The 14,589-nt window shown below is 40.8% G+C and overlaps 1 protein-coding gene across 1 annotated transcript; it reads right to left on the reverse strand.

Annotated features, from left to right (window-relative positions):
- Positions 1-4,550: 4,550 nt before the first annotated feature.
- Positions 4,551-13,887, reverse strand: LOC136179060 (CD276 antigen-like). The gene is made up of 6 exons (XM_065953992.1): positions 13,818-13,887; positions 13,406-13,744; positions 12,207-12,881; positions 7,250-9,527; positions 7,142-7,170; positions 4,551-6,427 (listed from the first exon to the last, which is right to left on the reverse strand). Exons 1-4 carry the CDS (start codon positions 13,885-13,887, stop codon positions 9,379-9,381), a joined length of 1,233 nt encoding a protein of 410 aa, XP_065810064.1. The 3' UTR covers positions 4,551-6,427; positions 7,142-7,170; positions 7,250-9,378.
- Positions 13,888-14,589: the final 702 nt, after the last annotated feature.

The following is a 14,589-nucleotide window of genomic DNA, read 5'->3' on the forward strand; positions in this document are numbered from 1 at the left end:
TTTTTATCTTTATTTTTATCTTTATCTTTATCTTCCAAGAATAAGGTAAATACACAATAACTAATTACAGGGAAAGACTATTGTCTTCTCATTATTTAAAAAAAAAATAGTAAGGCTTTGTAGATCACAATCAAAAGGCTAGCAAAAGAAACCCTTTATTAAAAGGGAATCAAATACTTAGATTTCTTCATTCTACTTTTTTTTTAAATTTGTTTTCTCAGAATCAAGCCTGTTAACAAATAATGTGGTTCATTTTTTTGTAAATTCTGTATTAAGCTCAGGTTATTGAATGGTGAAACAACAGTCCGCTTGTTTGCAAAAATTGTGCCTAGGTTTATTTTCATAGTTGACAAAAAATGTGGAAAATAGTAAAAGCAGTCGGAAAAAAAAGAAAAAACATACATTGTACAGAACATTTTCTATTTTAGGAATATTTTTCAGCCCTTGCTAACATGAAAAAAATATATATATATGACAATCTGAATGAGGCCTTGGGCCAAAATCTGTTCTGATTCTTTTCTAAGTGTTAAAACTAATAACTAATGTACAAGAGAAATAGTTCAGAGGGACACCTGTAGTAAACCTGCATCTATGTTTGGAATAATCTGTACACTGGCATTGACTGGAAAAACACTTTGTTATTACCAAGGAAATATTTTGTGTCAATTAAGGGTCCAGAAGTGTCTTTGAAGATTCTGCACAAGTGCTATCCATCCATCTGCACTTCCTGCAAGAGAGTGTATGTTGTCCTCCAATGCTGCCCTCTTCTGGTAATCGTCTGAACTGAAGCTCTGAGGCTTCCATTGTAAAGGAGGAAAATAAAGGATATAGAATTACAGCGTTGCTGTGATTTTAAGCATATTCTTCAGAGCTCCAAGCACCTTTCTGAAAACAGACTGCTCCCTTCTCCTAGGCCCCTAATTAATCTCCTCCTCCTCCCCATAACCTGCCATGCCCGAGCTGTCCACCAGGTGTCCTCAAATACTTTCAACAGACTCTAGCCCTCACCTGCTCTCACTCCTCTCCTGTTGATTCCAGCTTTGTGCCTCATGAGGACACATAAATATCATCTATGTATTTTATAATTATTTGTATTAGTGTGAATGCTCGTGCATTGCACACTTCATGTTTTACAAAAAAACACTTCATGAAAACATGCACATGCTTTACAGGTTTTCTTTGAAACAATTATGACAACATATCAAGCAGTAACCTAACAAGCTAACAGTGAAGCTAACAGGAAGTGCAAAACAACTGCACTTCTTCAAGTGGCCACATGGGGCACAAAACAGCAACAAAACAAAAGAAGAGCTTTGGTCTTCAAAGCTTTCTTTATTCATGACAAGAAGGATGCATTGTGGTTAAACTCAAAATCAAAGCTACCAGTTATACATGATCTGGGGCGTAGTCGCTTTGATTGACAGATGAAGGCTGCTGGCTGTCTGCTGTGTCAACTAAGACCTAAGGGGCCAACAACAACAACCTACAAATGGACCCAATAAAGCACATAAAACACCTTAAAGTCAAAGTGATGGGATTTTTATGAGTCACAAAAAAGAATTTAAAAAAGTCAAAAAATTACTGAGGGAGGCTCCCGCAGCAGCCGCCACTCCAAAACTCTTTGGGGCGGCAGTAGCTCAGTCTGTGGAGACTTGGTTTGGGAACCTGAAGGGTCGCTGGTTCAAGTCCTGGTGAAGACCAAAATATGGAAGCTGGAGAGGTGCCAGGTCACTACCCGAGTACTGCCCTTGAGCAAGGCTTCAACAGCTCCAGCGTGCATCCTGCAAAGCAACGTGTAGGAGCGCTAAGCAACATTTAACAAATTTATAGTGGCAAGAAAACAGACAGAAACCTCGAAAAGGACCAGACTCATGTTGAACTCGTACACTGTAAATATGAATATACGAAGCCTGAGTGATTTCACCCATCTGTTCCTGCAGGGGGCGCTGGAATCCCACTGATGGCGGTCTCCATGCTGGAAATCACGTCTCAGCCTAACTTTCATTCAACCTAACGAGCTGAGGCGGATTTTAAGCCTTCTGACAAACCGTTACACCGTGTCCGCTTGTCATTTAGCTCAGCTACGCTCCTTATTTTGAATAACGCTTATCCTTCATAAAATCAAAACAGCTGAGTTGTTAAAAAAAATCACCCATCTTACAGTGTGTGCCGATCGAGATATGAGCTAACCAGACCTATTTAGTTATTTAAACCAGGTTGAAAACATGTTTATTTATACTGTAGCGTTTTTAAAATGGGGTGTGTATGTGACTTCTGGTGCTTCTGCAGCCAGCCTCTAGTGGACACTTTTTTTTCCCACATTTTTCGACACCAGAGGTTTCTGCTTGGTTGAGGGGCCATCTGTCACAATGGTGTTGGGCTTGTAAAGTGAGATAGACAGACAGATGTAAAGAAAAAGACAGACAGAGACAAACAGAGTAGCAGCAACAACAACAGAAATGAATGAATGTTGTTTATGCTACGGGTAATACTTTGAAAACTTGTGTTGTCTGCACGGCAGTACTCTTTGTCAGAAAGTGGACTTTATTTCAACAGAGCTGATCTGGATCAGTTCTATTTATGGAAGCATTCTTCTTTCTCTGTTCACCACAACAGGAGCTTATCTCACTTGTTCTGCAGGCTGGATTTAGATGCAGGCAGAACCAACAAACCAAACTGAAACAGTAACTGCAGGAGATATCTAGAGCAGATTTTAAACTTGGTATTCTGTTGACCATTGTGGGAATGATTTAAGTCAACAGCAAAGTGATTTATTTGGATTATGGCAAACTGGAAAAGGAACCTTATTGTTTACATGCTCATATTGTCCTTGAAACGTGGAAACTACAGCTCAGGTTTCCATTGAAATGACTTTTGTCTGTTTAAAACAAATAGTAAATAAAAAAATGCTCTACTAAAAAACAGCATCATATAGTGAGCTCTGTTATGATCATCAACCTGTTGTGTTGCTGTTTGTCCAGTTGATGGCAGCATTCCAGTCTATAATGATTTACAGGAATTGAATCTTGACTTATTGAAGTTTGATCTGGAGGAAAGTGATACTGATATGATATGATGAGGAAGGTATTTAATGCTGATATGAAAAACAAACAAATTCAGCCATATCATGATTTTTTGGAATTTTTAGTTAAAAAGATCCCAGCTCATCTTAGCTCACATTTATTCATATTACCCGGCCAGTGACAACCAAGGATCCATGTGCACATCATGAAGCTGCTTTATTCGTGCCAGTGTGTTCTTGTCTACTCGTTTATTGATACTTTGAATACGTCCAATTAACCACAGCATTAATATAAAGGCAGAATCTGTCATTATATGCCGTGGTTCCCAACCTTTAATGGATTGTGAGCTCAGTTTGACTTCACAAAGCTCTGGGGACCACAGACATCCAAAACACATAGAGCTTTTTGCTTGAGACCGGGGCAGACAGGCCGGGGTGAGATTGGTGCACAAAGGGGGATTTTATGTTTCTCAGTGTCTGATGTGTACAGCCAGGTGAGCTTGTATTTTACAATGCTGGATCGTTTTTAGCATGTGCTACAAGGAACTGGATACCGTCTTGTAGCTTAATTAAGGCATATTATTTATATATTTTATTTTGGTCAATAATTTGAAATTTCAGGGGACCCCATTTGGACTCCATGTGGTACCCCAAGATTGGGAAATCCTGCATTATCGAGTCGGACTCACTGAAAATGCAACTCAGATGGATTTCAGTTGGCAGGCTGTCCTGTGTGAAAACAGCTTAAGAGACATCCATAACCAGAGAGATCAAATAGTGCTGCAATCACATGAACATTTGGTGCTTTAGTGCGCTTACGAGTCGGTTTTAAAGAAAGTGAAGAGAACGAGGAAGTGTGATGAATGCTTTGACAGGTCGTGAATAAATCAGATCTTGTGTGGCGATAAGCTGCTCTGTCATCAGATGAACATATAAGGGAAGAAGATGAAAACGGAAATGGGCCAAAACAAGACAACATCTTTAAAAACATGCCACCAACCGAGAGAGGAGCGGTGCGAAGTAGAATATCAGAGAGTGTGCAGATGTTTTCACACGGGGCTCCCTGACGAACATCAGGGAGTAAGAACAAGACAAGTGAGGATCTAGAGCGGATGAAACGACGTCAGTAAGTGCAAACAAACAGCTTTAAGCACCCACCTGGGGGAGGGGTTACTGCCCTTTGTGATGTCATGAAGGGAAAATCTCCAAAACGGCCTGTTTGAGCACACATTTTCTGAAAAGTGGAGCAGGCAAAAGACTTAGAGGATGGACTTTTCTCATAACTGGGGGGTGGTGTGTAGACGGACTAGAGACACATTAGTGTTTAATTGTATTTTGGATAATGTGTGACCTTTAATACATCGTCATCAACAACTACATCGACAGCTGCACCACCTTTGCCTGAATGTATTTTTTATTTTCATTAAACAAGAGCTATCCTTCATGACACACATGAAACTTTATCACAGGGTTGTTTTATGTTTTTTTTATTTAGACTTTGTTTTATTACCATACAATCACAATTCACAGTTTGTACAAGGTGCTAGTGCTAAAAACACGATAAAAAAATAAAGAGTATACAGTTCATTTTACAAACACATACATGTATATAAAGCTAATGTTCACGACACACAGAATCTGAATGACTGACAGTAGTTTAAGGACGTTTGTCGTTGATTTCATAAACTCATCTATGTTACATTTATTGTGGCACTGCTTTTTCTCCAACCAGGTCAATGATTAACTGTGTGTTACAGAACAGTTAATCATTCACATATATGGATGTTGATTAGGAGTTTTGTTTTCCACTTTTGGCTTGTCTTCAGTACAGTAGAGAATATTTGGTCTGACAGGCTCGAGCTTGACATGCAGGCTCGATCAGAATTCAAGATTTTAAAGGCATGCGAGGCGGTTTCTCTGAGAACTCGGTTGTGAAAAAAGTTAAATAAACCAAACCTCAAAAAAAGGGCCTATCACAGCCTGCTCTGTTGCCTCCGACCAGTTTGATGGATGTCTGGCATTCCTGAAATGTTTGTCTTATGACTACATACTCTCACACAGTGAATGAAATTCCCAAACTTTTTTGTTCTCCTGATTGCGCCTGCGCAGACTGGCAGAGAGTGTCTGAAAGCACCATGGCAACAGCAGGCACGCCTGTTTTTATGCCTCTAACCCCTCCTAGCACAACATATATGAATAAAAGAAACGTTGGCAGGAAATAGCTGCCGACCTCCAGCTGCCGGGGAACACAGCGTTTTGTGTTCGAGCCGTGCATATGACACACAGTGTGAGCACACAGGTGGTGATTTATAATCAGACCGTTGAGTATGAGCACTTACAGTGTGAGCTGACATCCTTGCACAACATTCATACCACAGTACAGAGCACTTAAATCATAAAAAATGTTCCTAACGAGCATCTTGGCAGGATAAACTTATTCTGTATTTAATCCATTTTTCTGCAAATCCTATGACAAGATGAAAAACAAAAAAAAGATCAGCTTACAAGTAACACGCTGCATTTAAAGCTGCATATTCCTCCCTTTCTGCTCCATAGACTTTTATTGTTGCTCAAGCAGCTGCCCCCCCTCTTCACCCTTTATTTTGTCTGCTCTGGACTTTTGAAAGTTGATGCTCAGGTGAATCCCCACACAGTCTTTGATTCAGTGATGGCTGAAGAGGAGACTCAGTCTGCTTTGGGGGTTTTATTATTTACAGAGAGGACAGTCAGAAATCAGGGAGGGAGATGGAGAGAGAGTGGGGAAAGACAGGCGGCAAAGCAGCCAATGGTTGGACTCAAACCCAGGTCGCCCGCTTGGAGGACTTAAGCACCCGTACATGGGGCATGCAAGCTAACTACTAGGCTACCAGCGCCCCGTAGTGGCTACTTTAAAGGCATTTATGGCAATAAGAAAATATAACATACTTTCTTTCAATTGGACTACTGTAGTCAGTTGCATTTCCTTAAAATACACACACACACGAATTAAAAGTATTTCATGATTCTAACCCTTCACTAAAGACATGGAATGTGAAGAGGGAGTAAGAAGGAGGCTGAATCATCACATTATACACTTTTGTCCTCCATAAATCAACATCAGAGACTTCGTGATGTCGGAACGGTTCCCAATGTGGTTACTTTAAGACAACAGAGCCTGACCTGGACCCCTTTTACTCCTGTTGTCAGCGATATATGAGTCTTTGTTGACATTTTAAACTTGATTGGAGCTTGTTTACTTGGTAGATTAAGGGTGAACAAAGCGCTTACAGTTTCTGTTAAATCACAGCTTTACCTGGTTATGTACATGGATGTTTGCATTAGGAAAAGTTAAAATGCTGACGCAGGCTCAAGCAAACAAGAAGTGTTGAGTTCAGTGGTCGTCAGTAAGAGTGGTCTTGGTTTCTCCTGCACAGAGAGATGAAGAGAAAAAGAAAGGAAGAGGGAGGGTTAGTAACAAACTTATTACCTTGTTTGGTTGTTTGAATTTGCAACAGTTTTTGATGCCACTTGTTTTAAAATAAGACAATCTGAGAATCCTTAATGATGCATTGTATCAAAAAGTATTGAAGCTTTAATAAAAACTAAAGACCTTCAGTCACAAGCTGTTTTCACATCTGCCTGAAAATCTATATGCACGGTGCAGCAGTCACAGTATATAAACGTCACTCCCCCCCTCCTATTGGCTTGAGCTGAATTCTCCTGATTATATCCTGCTGTGTTTTCACATCAGCTCACTCGGCTGTGGAGAAAAATGGGCTCTGGCAGGTGGCAAGTGTTGAAGCCCTAATATTTTGAACACAAAGCTGCAATGGCTCATTCAAATTCACACTCATGTGTCATGAAGATGTGATGATTTTTTATGTCTAACAAACAGACAGCAGAAGTGGTGACTGTCTAAATTGCACAAACACATTGCTGCCAATGTATTATGTGCAATTTCAGACAATGTGCAGGAGTTTGCTTGTACATTTTTGGCAATAAAAAATGGAAATTCAACCAAAATTGTGCACTTGGGACTAGGTATCGAAACTGTTTTTTTTAATGTCGTCTAATTCTTACTAGAATTATATTGACGTTTAAATAGTGACAATCCAAATCAAATGTTTGAATTATATTTACCTGTAGTCAGACTTTCTTTAACATCCCTCCTGAAAAACAGACGAAATGTCAGAGTGTGAATGAAGATTAAATCGTGACTTTAAACACAAAGACATTCTCGAGACTCACCTTCCTCCAGCTGTGTGAACGGCTTGAGGTCACCTGAAAAAAAACCCAATATATAATTATGGAGGAGGACAATGGGCTGTAAAAACAACACCATGTAAATTTATTGACATCACCCTACACCGCAGAACAACTCATAAATCAGACATTAAAGGGAGACCATCAAACACCTGGAGCCCAGTTAGAACACCGATGGTTGTTATGTGACAGAAGTTATCAACAGTTGAAAACAAGGCAGGAGGACATGCATGGACAGGCATCGGAATGACATGTGAAACCTGTTTGTGGTGAGTTATTTGGTTACATGATGTTTCAGAAGATGTAACCCAGGAGGCCCCACATCGCCTCGTTGAATTAAATTTAAAAAAACCTCAAACTCAAACTGCCTCAGGTTGTTAGACTCTTCAAACAGGTCAAGGTGCAGTTTGCATCCGCCCATGACGGTGAAATGGAAGCCTGGCAGTAGGGCTATGTGGAACGTGTTTAAAGTACTGTACAATCAGGAATATAAGTCGCACTGGTATTAAAGACACAGTCTGATTTAAGAGGTTTAAAATGTCTACCTGCGTAATGATTTCTCTTGTGTTCAGCCAAGTCAACAACGTGCAGCTTCTCTACAGCTTTCTGTTTTTGCTTTGTGTGGGTTTACACTCCTACTAGCTACACTAAGGTAGATGACGGTGAAAGTTGTGATGTTCTTGTTCTAAATCCACTCTGATCAAACTGAGAGCTGGAGCTGAGGCGGGTTTTAAAGGTCACATATCCTCCTCCTCTTCAACCAGTTTAAATAAGTCTCAGAGCTCCTCAAAACATGTCTGTGAAGTTTCATGTTCTAAATCCACTCTGATCCTGTATTTGATCATGCCTATAAACCCCTCTATTTCAGCCCTGCTCAGAACAGGCTGTTTCTGTGTCTGTACCTTTAAATATGTAAATGAGCTGTGTCTGACCACACCCCCTCTCTGGAAGGGCTTGGGTGGCTCGGGCTTTCTCGCTCCATGTCCTATTGTTTACGGTGAGAAGGCAGACTCAGAGGGCAGAACAAACACCTAGCTGTGGGAGTGTCACCCACCTGGGGGAGGGGCTACTGCCCTTTGTGATGTCATGACGGGAAAATCTCCAAACGGCCTGTTTGAGCACACATTTTCTGAAAAGTGGATTGACTTTTCTCTTAATTGGGGGGTTTGTAGACAAACTCGGGACACAAATTAGTGTCTGACACCTTCAAAAGTCCTCGTGTTATCCATTGTCAGGAGTATTTATTTCCTTTTGGCTCTGACAGGAAACAAAGGGCACACTCACACTAGGCAAGCACGTTTGACCACAAAGGCCAGTTCGCTTTGACTAGTAGTGTGAGTGATCCGTTTCGTGCATGATACTGGTACTTTAAAGAGGTCATATTATCCCCCTTCTCCACCTTTTCAAACAGTCCCCTGTGGTCCAAATGAAACATCTGTGCTGTGCTTTGGTCAAAATATAACATGAATCAAGCACCAGAGGAGGTTTGTGACCCTGTATAAACCAGCTCTCTCAGAATGCTCCGTTTTGGTGTGTGTATCTCTTTAAATGTAATGAGGCCCCCCTGAGTTTTCCCCGTAGACATCACTCCTCTGTAGAGAGAATAAAAATGGCCGACCTGTGCTAAAGTTTTGTTTTAGTCTGGGGGTGGAGTCCATGTGTGGAGATACCAGGGGAGGGTTTTATTTATATTTTACCAGAATCCCACTGTGACATCACAAGGAGAGCACATTTGAAACAGAGCATTTTTCTCTGTGTTGTAAGACTTATGCAGACCACAAACAAAGGACTGGATGGGTTTATTTCACATTTTGTGGGTCAGTAGACACTCAGGTTACCCAAATATATGTTCAAAAACACTGTAGAAGAGGATTTTTCATAATACAGTATGTCCCCTTTAAGATCTTACAACAATGCATTTGCAAAGTCCAGGATGCAGGACAGCATCCAACATCCTCCTCTGGTGCAAAATGACATAGGTTTCAATATATTAATACCATTTTGAATTTCAAGAGATTTAAAGTTAAGATGGCTAAATGTTAAATAAACAAGAATGCATTTTCAATGGTCAGTTTTTGGATTCAAGCTGCCATGTTAAATATACAGATATATATTTAATGGTACTCACGCCAAGATTGTCTTTTGTAAAGTAGCAACACTAGCAACCCCACGATCAGAGACCCGACGACCAACACAGGAGCCACTATCTTGGTGGCCAAAATCATGTTTGAGTCTTTGGCGTCTTTGGTGTCTTGTCCCAGCCCTGAATAAATCAAATAGAAGAAAATAAAAAGTTACAGATGTAATACTTCACATGGATATAAAGATAGAACATAGAAGAAGATATTTGGAGTGGTGGGAAATTCCCCCTGTGATACTTTTACCTGCAAACATTCACTTTCTCTTTCTCTCTGGGGGGGGGTCTGAGTTAATGATCTGCCCTCCCAGACAAAACGACTGGAGGGGATTTTGGTGTTGCAAACACGCGACTGTCGACTGCGAAACAGATATTAATCAGCTGATGATAAGTGACCGTTTACTGCATTCAGCAGATGTGGGGACTTGTAACAGCTCGGCTAAGGTCACTGCACAGATATCAACGAACCAGTTCATGAGTTTTCCCGTCAAAGAGTATGAACAATGGATCAAAACTTTCATGAAAACAAGAAGCTTGACCCCCCCCCATGGTTTAGAGAAAGTACTGGGTCACACTTGGAGACTTATTGATGTCTTACAAGATGGAAGGAAACAAAACTGAAGCAACGTGGGAGGAAAAGTTGCTCCGACTTGTCTGAAATGTTTTTTTAAGGAAGCTTCAGCCTCTTTGTGGTTTAATGTTTACAAGTTCAGTCTGAGCTGCCAAGATTTTCTTTTCCCCTGCATAATCAAAACACTCCTGGGGATATTTTGCTCTTTGGACTCAGCTCTCATGGTTAAAATAACAGTTAGTGTTCAAATCAAGGGTGCTGCCAAATAAGCCCTAAGGTTCACCCAGGTTCTTCATATTCTAGAAACAAACAAACACCTGCAAATCCGATTTGATAACGCTGAATATTCACCCTTCTTTAACATCTTGATTTATAGAAATATGTCGCATTTCAGGAACGTCTTTATTCAGCTTCTGGCAGCCTGATTCTGTGTTTTGAGTTTGTGTCGGACTCACACAGTTTCCATCTTCGACATCTTCGACATCTATAGCCGCCTACAAACAGGGGCGTGTCTAAAAAGGGTTGGCGTGGGCCCCCCCTTGAAATCTGATTGGCCACCCCTGGTGCCAATCCCAAAATAACCTAAATATTATTGGCTAATTGATTTGCCAAGGGCGTACTATTTGAACTGATTTACATCAGGCTGCTAGTAACTTTCTTTGCGGGCCGATTTGTCTCGTTTCCTCTTGTTAGTTCTTCAAACCGCGACTTTAGACTTAATTCTCTTTTTTGAGTCCTTAAAATTTTTTTGAATGTTTCCTCTCTGTTGCGATATATATTTTACAGATTACTTACTATGAGCCACCCCTGCATAAGTCTGTTCTCCTGTTGGGACACCCAATTCGAAAAACTCTGGACGAGCCCCTTCCAACAAAGCTTTATGTTGATAACTCGATGGTATCTTTACGGCACGTTTCTCATCCTGTGTGTGTGGACTACATCATTTCCTGGAGGAGTGAGCCATCTCTCATGCTTACTATCTTTGCTCAGAGTTGTGTATGCAAAACAGCGCCCGTGAAGCGAAGGTTAAACAAACACAGCATAATGGCGATGCAACAACATCGGAGCATTTCACCATCAACACTGCAAAGAAAGGATTTCCTGCCAGATTTGTAAAGCAGAACTTTCTTAACACGGGAGTATGTTGGTAATGTTTGAGCATTTGAAGAAAAGGCCATGATGAATGGCTCATCTTTGACCTTCACCTTAACCGTCCATGCTTTGACTTTTCTTTCATTTCCATTTCCAATCCCTCGCCTTAAAACCTCTTCATCATCTTCTCTCCTTCGCTTTTGTTTCTTCCTCTGCCTCGGCCACTAAACAACGGAGCAGACTCTTTACTATACAAAAACATATTACTATAGTAACCACACTACACACTGTCTATTCACTATGTTCCTTTAAAGCCAACCCCCCCAAAAAAATATGGCTTGAATTCAGATTTTTGATGTCACATTTTGAGTTTGATCATATATTTATCATATCACCTGTGACGTTCAGTCTGGTGTGGTTCTTGTTAAAACCACTGTCTGTGGACACATAACATGTATAAACTCCCTCGTCCTTAACAGCAGTTTTGTGAATGAGCAGGGATACGTTCACGTTCTTGTTGTTCCAGGATCGCTCAGCAGCAAATGAATATCCAGGCAACGATGTAAGTTCTCCATGGTCTCTAATTGTACGATGGGAGGTAGAGTCTTCGATTATCAGGCCTGCTCGTGGTACCAAAAGTCTCTAATTGTACGATGGGAGGTAGAGCCTTCGACTATCAGGCCTGCTTGAGGTACTTGCAGTTTCTAAATGTACTATGGGAAGTGCTCATGATGGATTAAGCGGGGTCTTTGTAATGTAGCAAAGAGTAAGCTCTTTTACCTGCTTTTTGTAAAGTGTCTCAAGATAGCATTTGTTATGAATTGGCGCTATACAAATAAAGATTGATTGATTGAAATACCAGCCTGATGGGGAAGGAAAGTCCCTAGTTCTCAACACAATCTACATTCAATCTAGCTCACTATTACATCTTTCCTGCAGTCCATCTTCTGTCTTTAAGTAGATCTTATAAATGTTTACACAGACGCACACAACTCATGACTGAAAAAATGAGCTCTCAGGGGCTGCTTCGGAGATTAATCATTCCCTCAAAATGATCCATGTGTGTGTGTGTGTGTGTGTGTGTGTGTGTGTGTGTGTGTGTGTGCCAACAAGCTCACGCAACGTTTTATCTTAGAGCTCACCTGTGACGCTCAGTCTGGTTTGGTTGGTGTTAAAACCACTGTTTGTGAACACATAACATGTATAATCTCCCTCGTCCTTAACAGCAGTTTTGTGAATGAGCAGGGATACGTTCACGTTCTTGTTGTTCCAGGACGGTTCAGCAAATGAATATCCAGGCAACGATGTTAGTTTTCCATTTTCGTATTTAAGTACAGGTTCTTCAACCCCCTCTCTACTCCAAATTATCGCCACGATTTCAGGAACTTTTAGGTCTTCAGCATGGTGGATTACACAGTCAAGTCGTGACTCCTGCTCATACTGTCCAACATTTTGAGTCTTGCAGTGAATTTTCACAGAGGCTCTGAGATGATGGAATGACTCAGCATGACTCTGTGAACTTCCTACACTGATGAAAGATTTCTCTGCCTCTTCGTCTCCTCTGGCGTTGAACACTTTGCAGGTGTACTGGGAGAAGGCAGATCCTCGCTGTATTTTCAGCGTGCTTGAGAGGGTAAACAGACCATTCTCTGTCTTCAGCACCTCCACCTCGGGTTGGTCTAACCAAGGCTTGTTGTCTTTATCAAACCAGCTGAGTCGGCCTTTTGGGTAGCCGGTGGACTTGCATGTCAGGGAACCGTCGGTGTTGAGATCAATGTTCTGAGGTTGAGGCTGAATAGTTGGCACTCCGTATTTGGCTTGAAGGAGAACATGGAGATGAAACATGATTATTAATCTGAACTTCAACCCTCGACATCAATCATCACATTATTATTTTACCACTGATATTTGATGTGTGATAAGCAAATGTACTTATTGACAGCAGACATCTTATATGTCATAAAGAAACAGAAAGTAGCAAAGACACCGAGCAAACATTGAACAGTCTCTGTTGAAGGTAAATACCAGCCTGATGGGGAAGGAAAGTCCCCCGTTCTCCACACAATCTACATTCCATCTAGCTCACTTTTACATCTTTCCTGCAGTCCATCTTCTGTCTTTAATCTTATAAATGTTTACACAAACAGACACAAAAATGAGCTCTCAGGGGCTGCTTCAGAGATAAATCATTCCCTCAAAATGATGTGTGTGTGTGTGTGTGTGTGTGTGTGTGTGTGTGTGTGTGTGTGTGTGTGTGTGTGTGTGTGTGTGTGTGTGTGTGTGTGTGTGTGTGTGTGTGTGTGCCAAAGAAGCTGATGCAAAGTTTTATCTTAGAGCTCACCTGTGACGTTCAGTCTGGTTTGGTTCTTGTTAAAACCACTGTTTGTGATCACATAACATGTATAAACTCCCTCGTCCTTAATAGCAGTTTTGTGAATGAGCAGGGATACGTCCGTGTTCTTGTTGTTCCAGGACGGTTCAGCAAATGAATATCCAGGCAACGATGTAAGTTCTTCATTTTCGTATTTAAGTACGGGTTCTTCAACCCCCTCTCTACTCCAAGTTACCACCATGATTTCAGGATCTTCTACCTCTTTTGAGTAGTGGATTACACAGTCAAGTCGTGACTCCTGCTCATACTGTCCGATGTTTTGAGTCTTGCAGTGAATTTTCACAAAGGCTGTGAAGAAAGAATCACATGAATACCAAGAAGAATCAAATATTTCAAACTACGATACGACGGAGGATCTTACCAATACTCTTCACACTTCCTATACTGTTGAGGACAGCGAGCGTTAAGAGCAGAAAACCAGCGGAGGCCATGTTCCTTTACCTGAAATGAAAGTAAAATAATTGAATGCTTTCATGCTGCATTCAAGTGGTGTTGGAAACATCGGAAAAACGAGTCTCTGAGTGGTAAAATGCACAAGTTGGAACACGTGTATGAAACGGGAGGAAACAGAATACTGTTCAGGGAATAGCTCTGGAGGTCGGAGAAGTTAGTTTGGGAATAATTCTGCGAGTCTGCGGTAACTTCCGTTTTTCAAAAATAAGGTGTTCACAATTTAAAAAAAAAACAGTTTTCCTGAAGAAAACAATAATTATATATATGTTCTTACATCAGTACACCATGATTCTGATATGGTTGGACTTAGTACTTCTTAGACTACATGCACAGGTACTATGAAGTACTTTTACTGTGTACTACCATTAGCATACTAACACAACAATGCAGCTAGAGTATCATAAACATAAGCAATGTCATAAAAAAAATCACACCATTTAAAATACACATGCTCAAAAGAGTCAAACACATTAAATTCTGCTATTCTAAAATAATTTATTTTCGAATAGTTAAGGACGAGACCTCTCGTTCAGTATTCATGAAGGATTTGGAGGGCCAAGGTCGTTGTTAGTTATAGATGGATGGATCCTTTATTGTCATTGCAGATCACTACACAATGAAATTCAGTCCAGCTTTTGGCTGGAGTTTGGCACATAAGGTTTTTGGCACATAAGGAAAAA

The sequence above is a fragment of the Labrus bergylta genome, chromosome 1 (genome assembly GCF_963930695.1).
Source record: "Labrus bergylta chromosome 1, fLabBer1.1, whole genome shotgun sequence".
Lineage (NCBI taxonomy): Eukaryota > Metazoa > Chordata > Actinopteri > Labriformes > Labridae > Labrus > Labrus bergylta.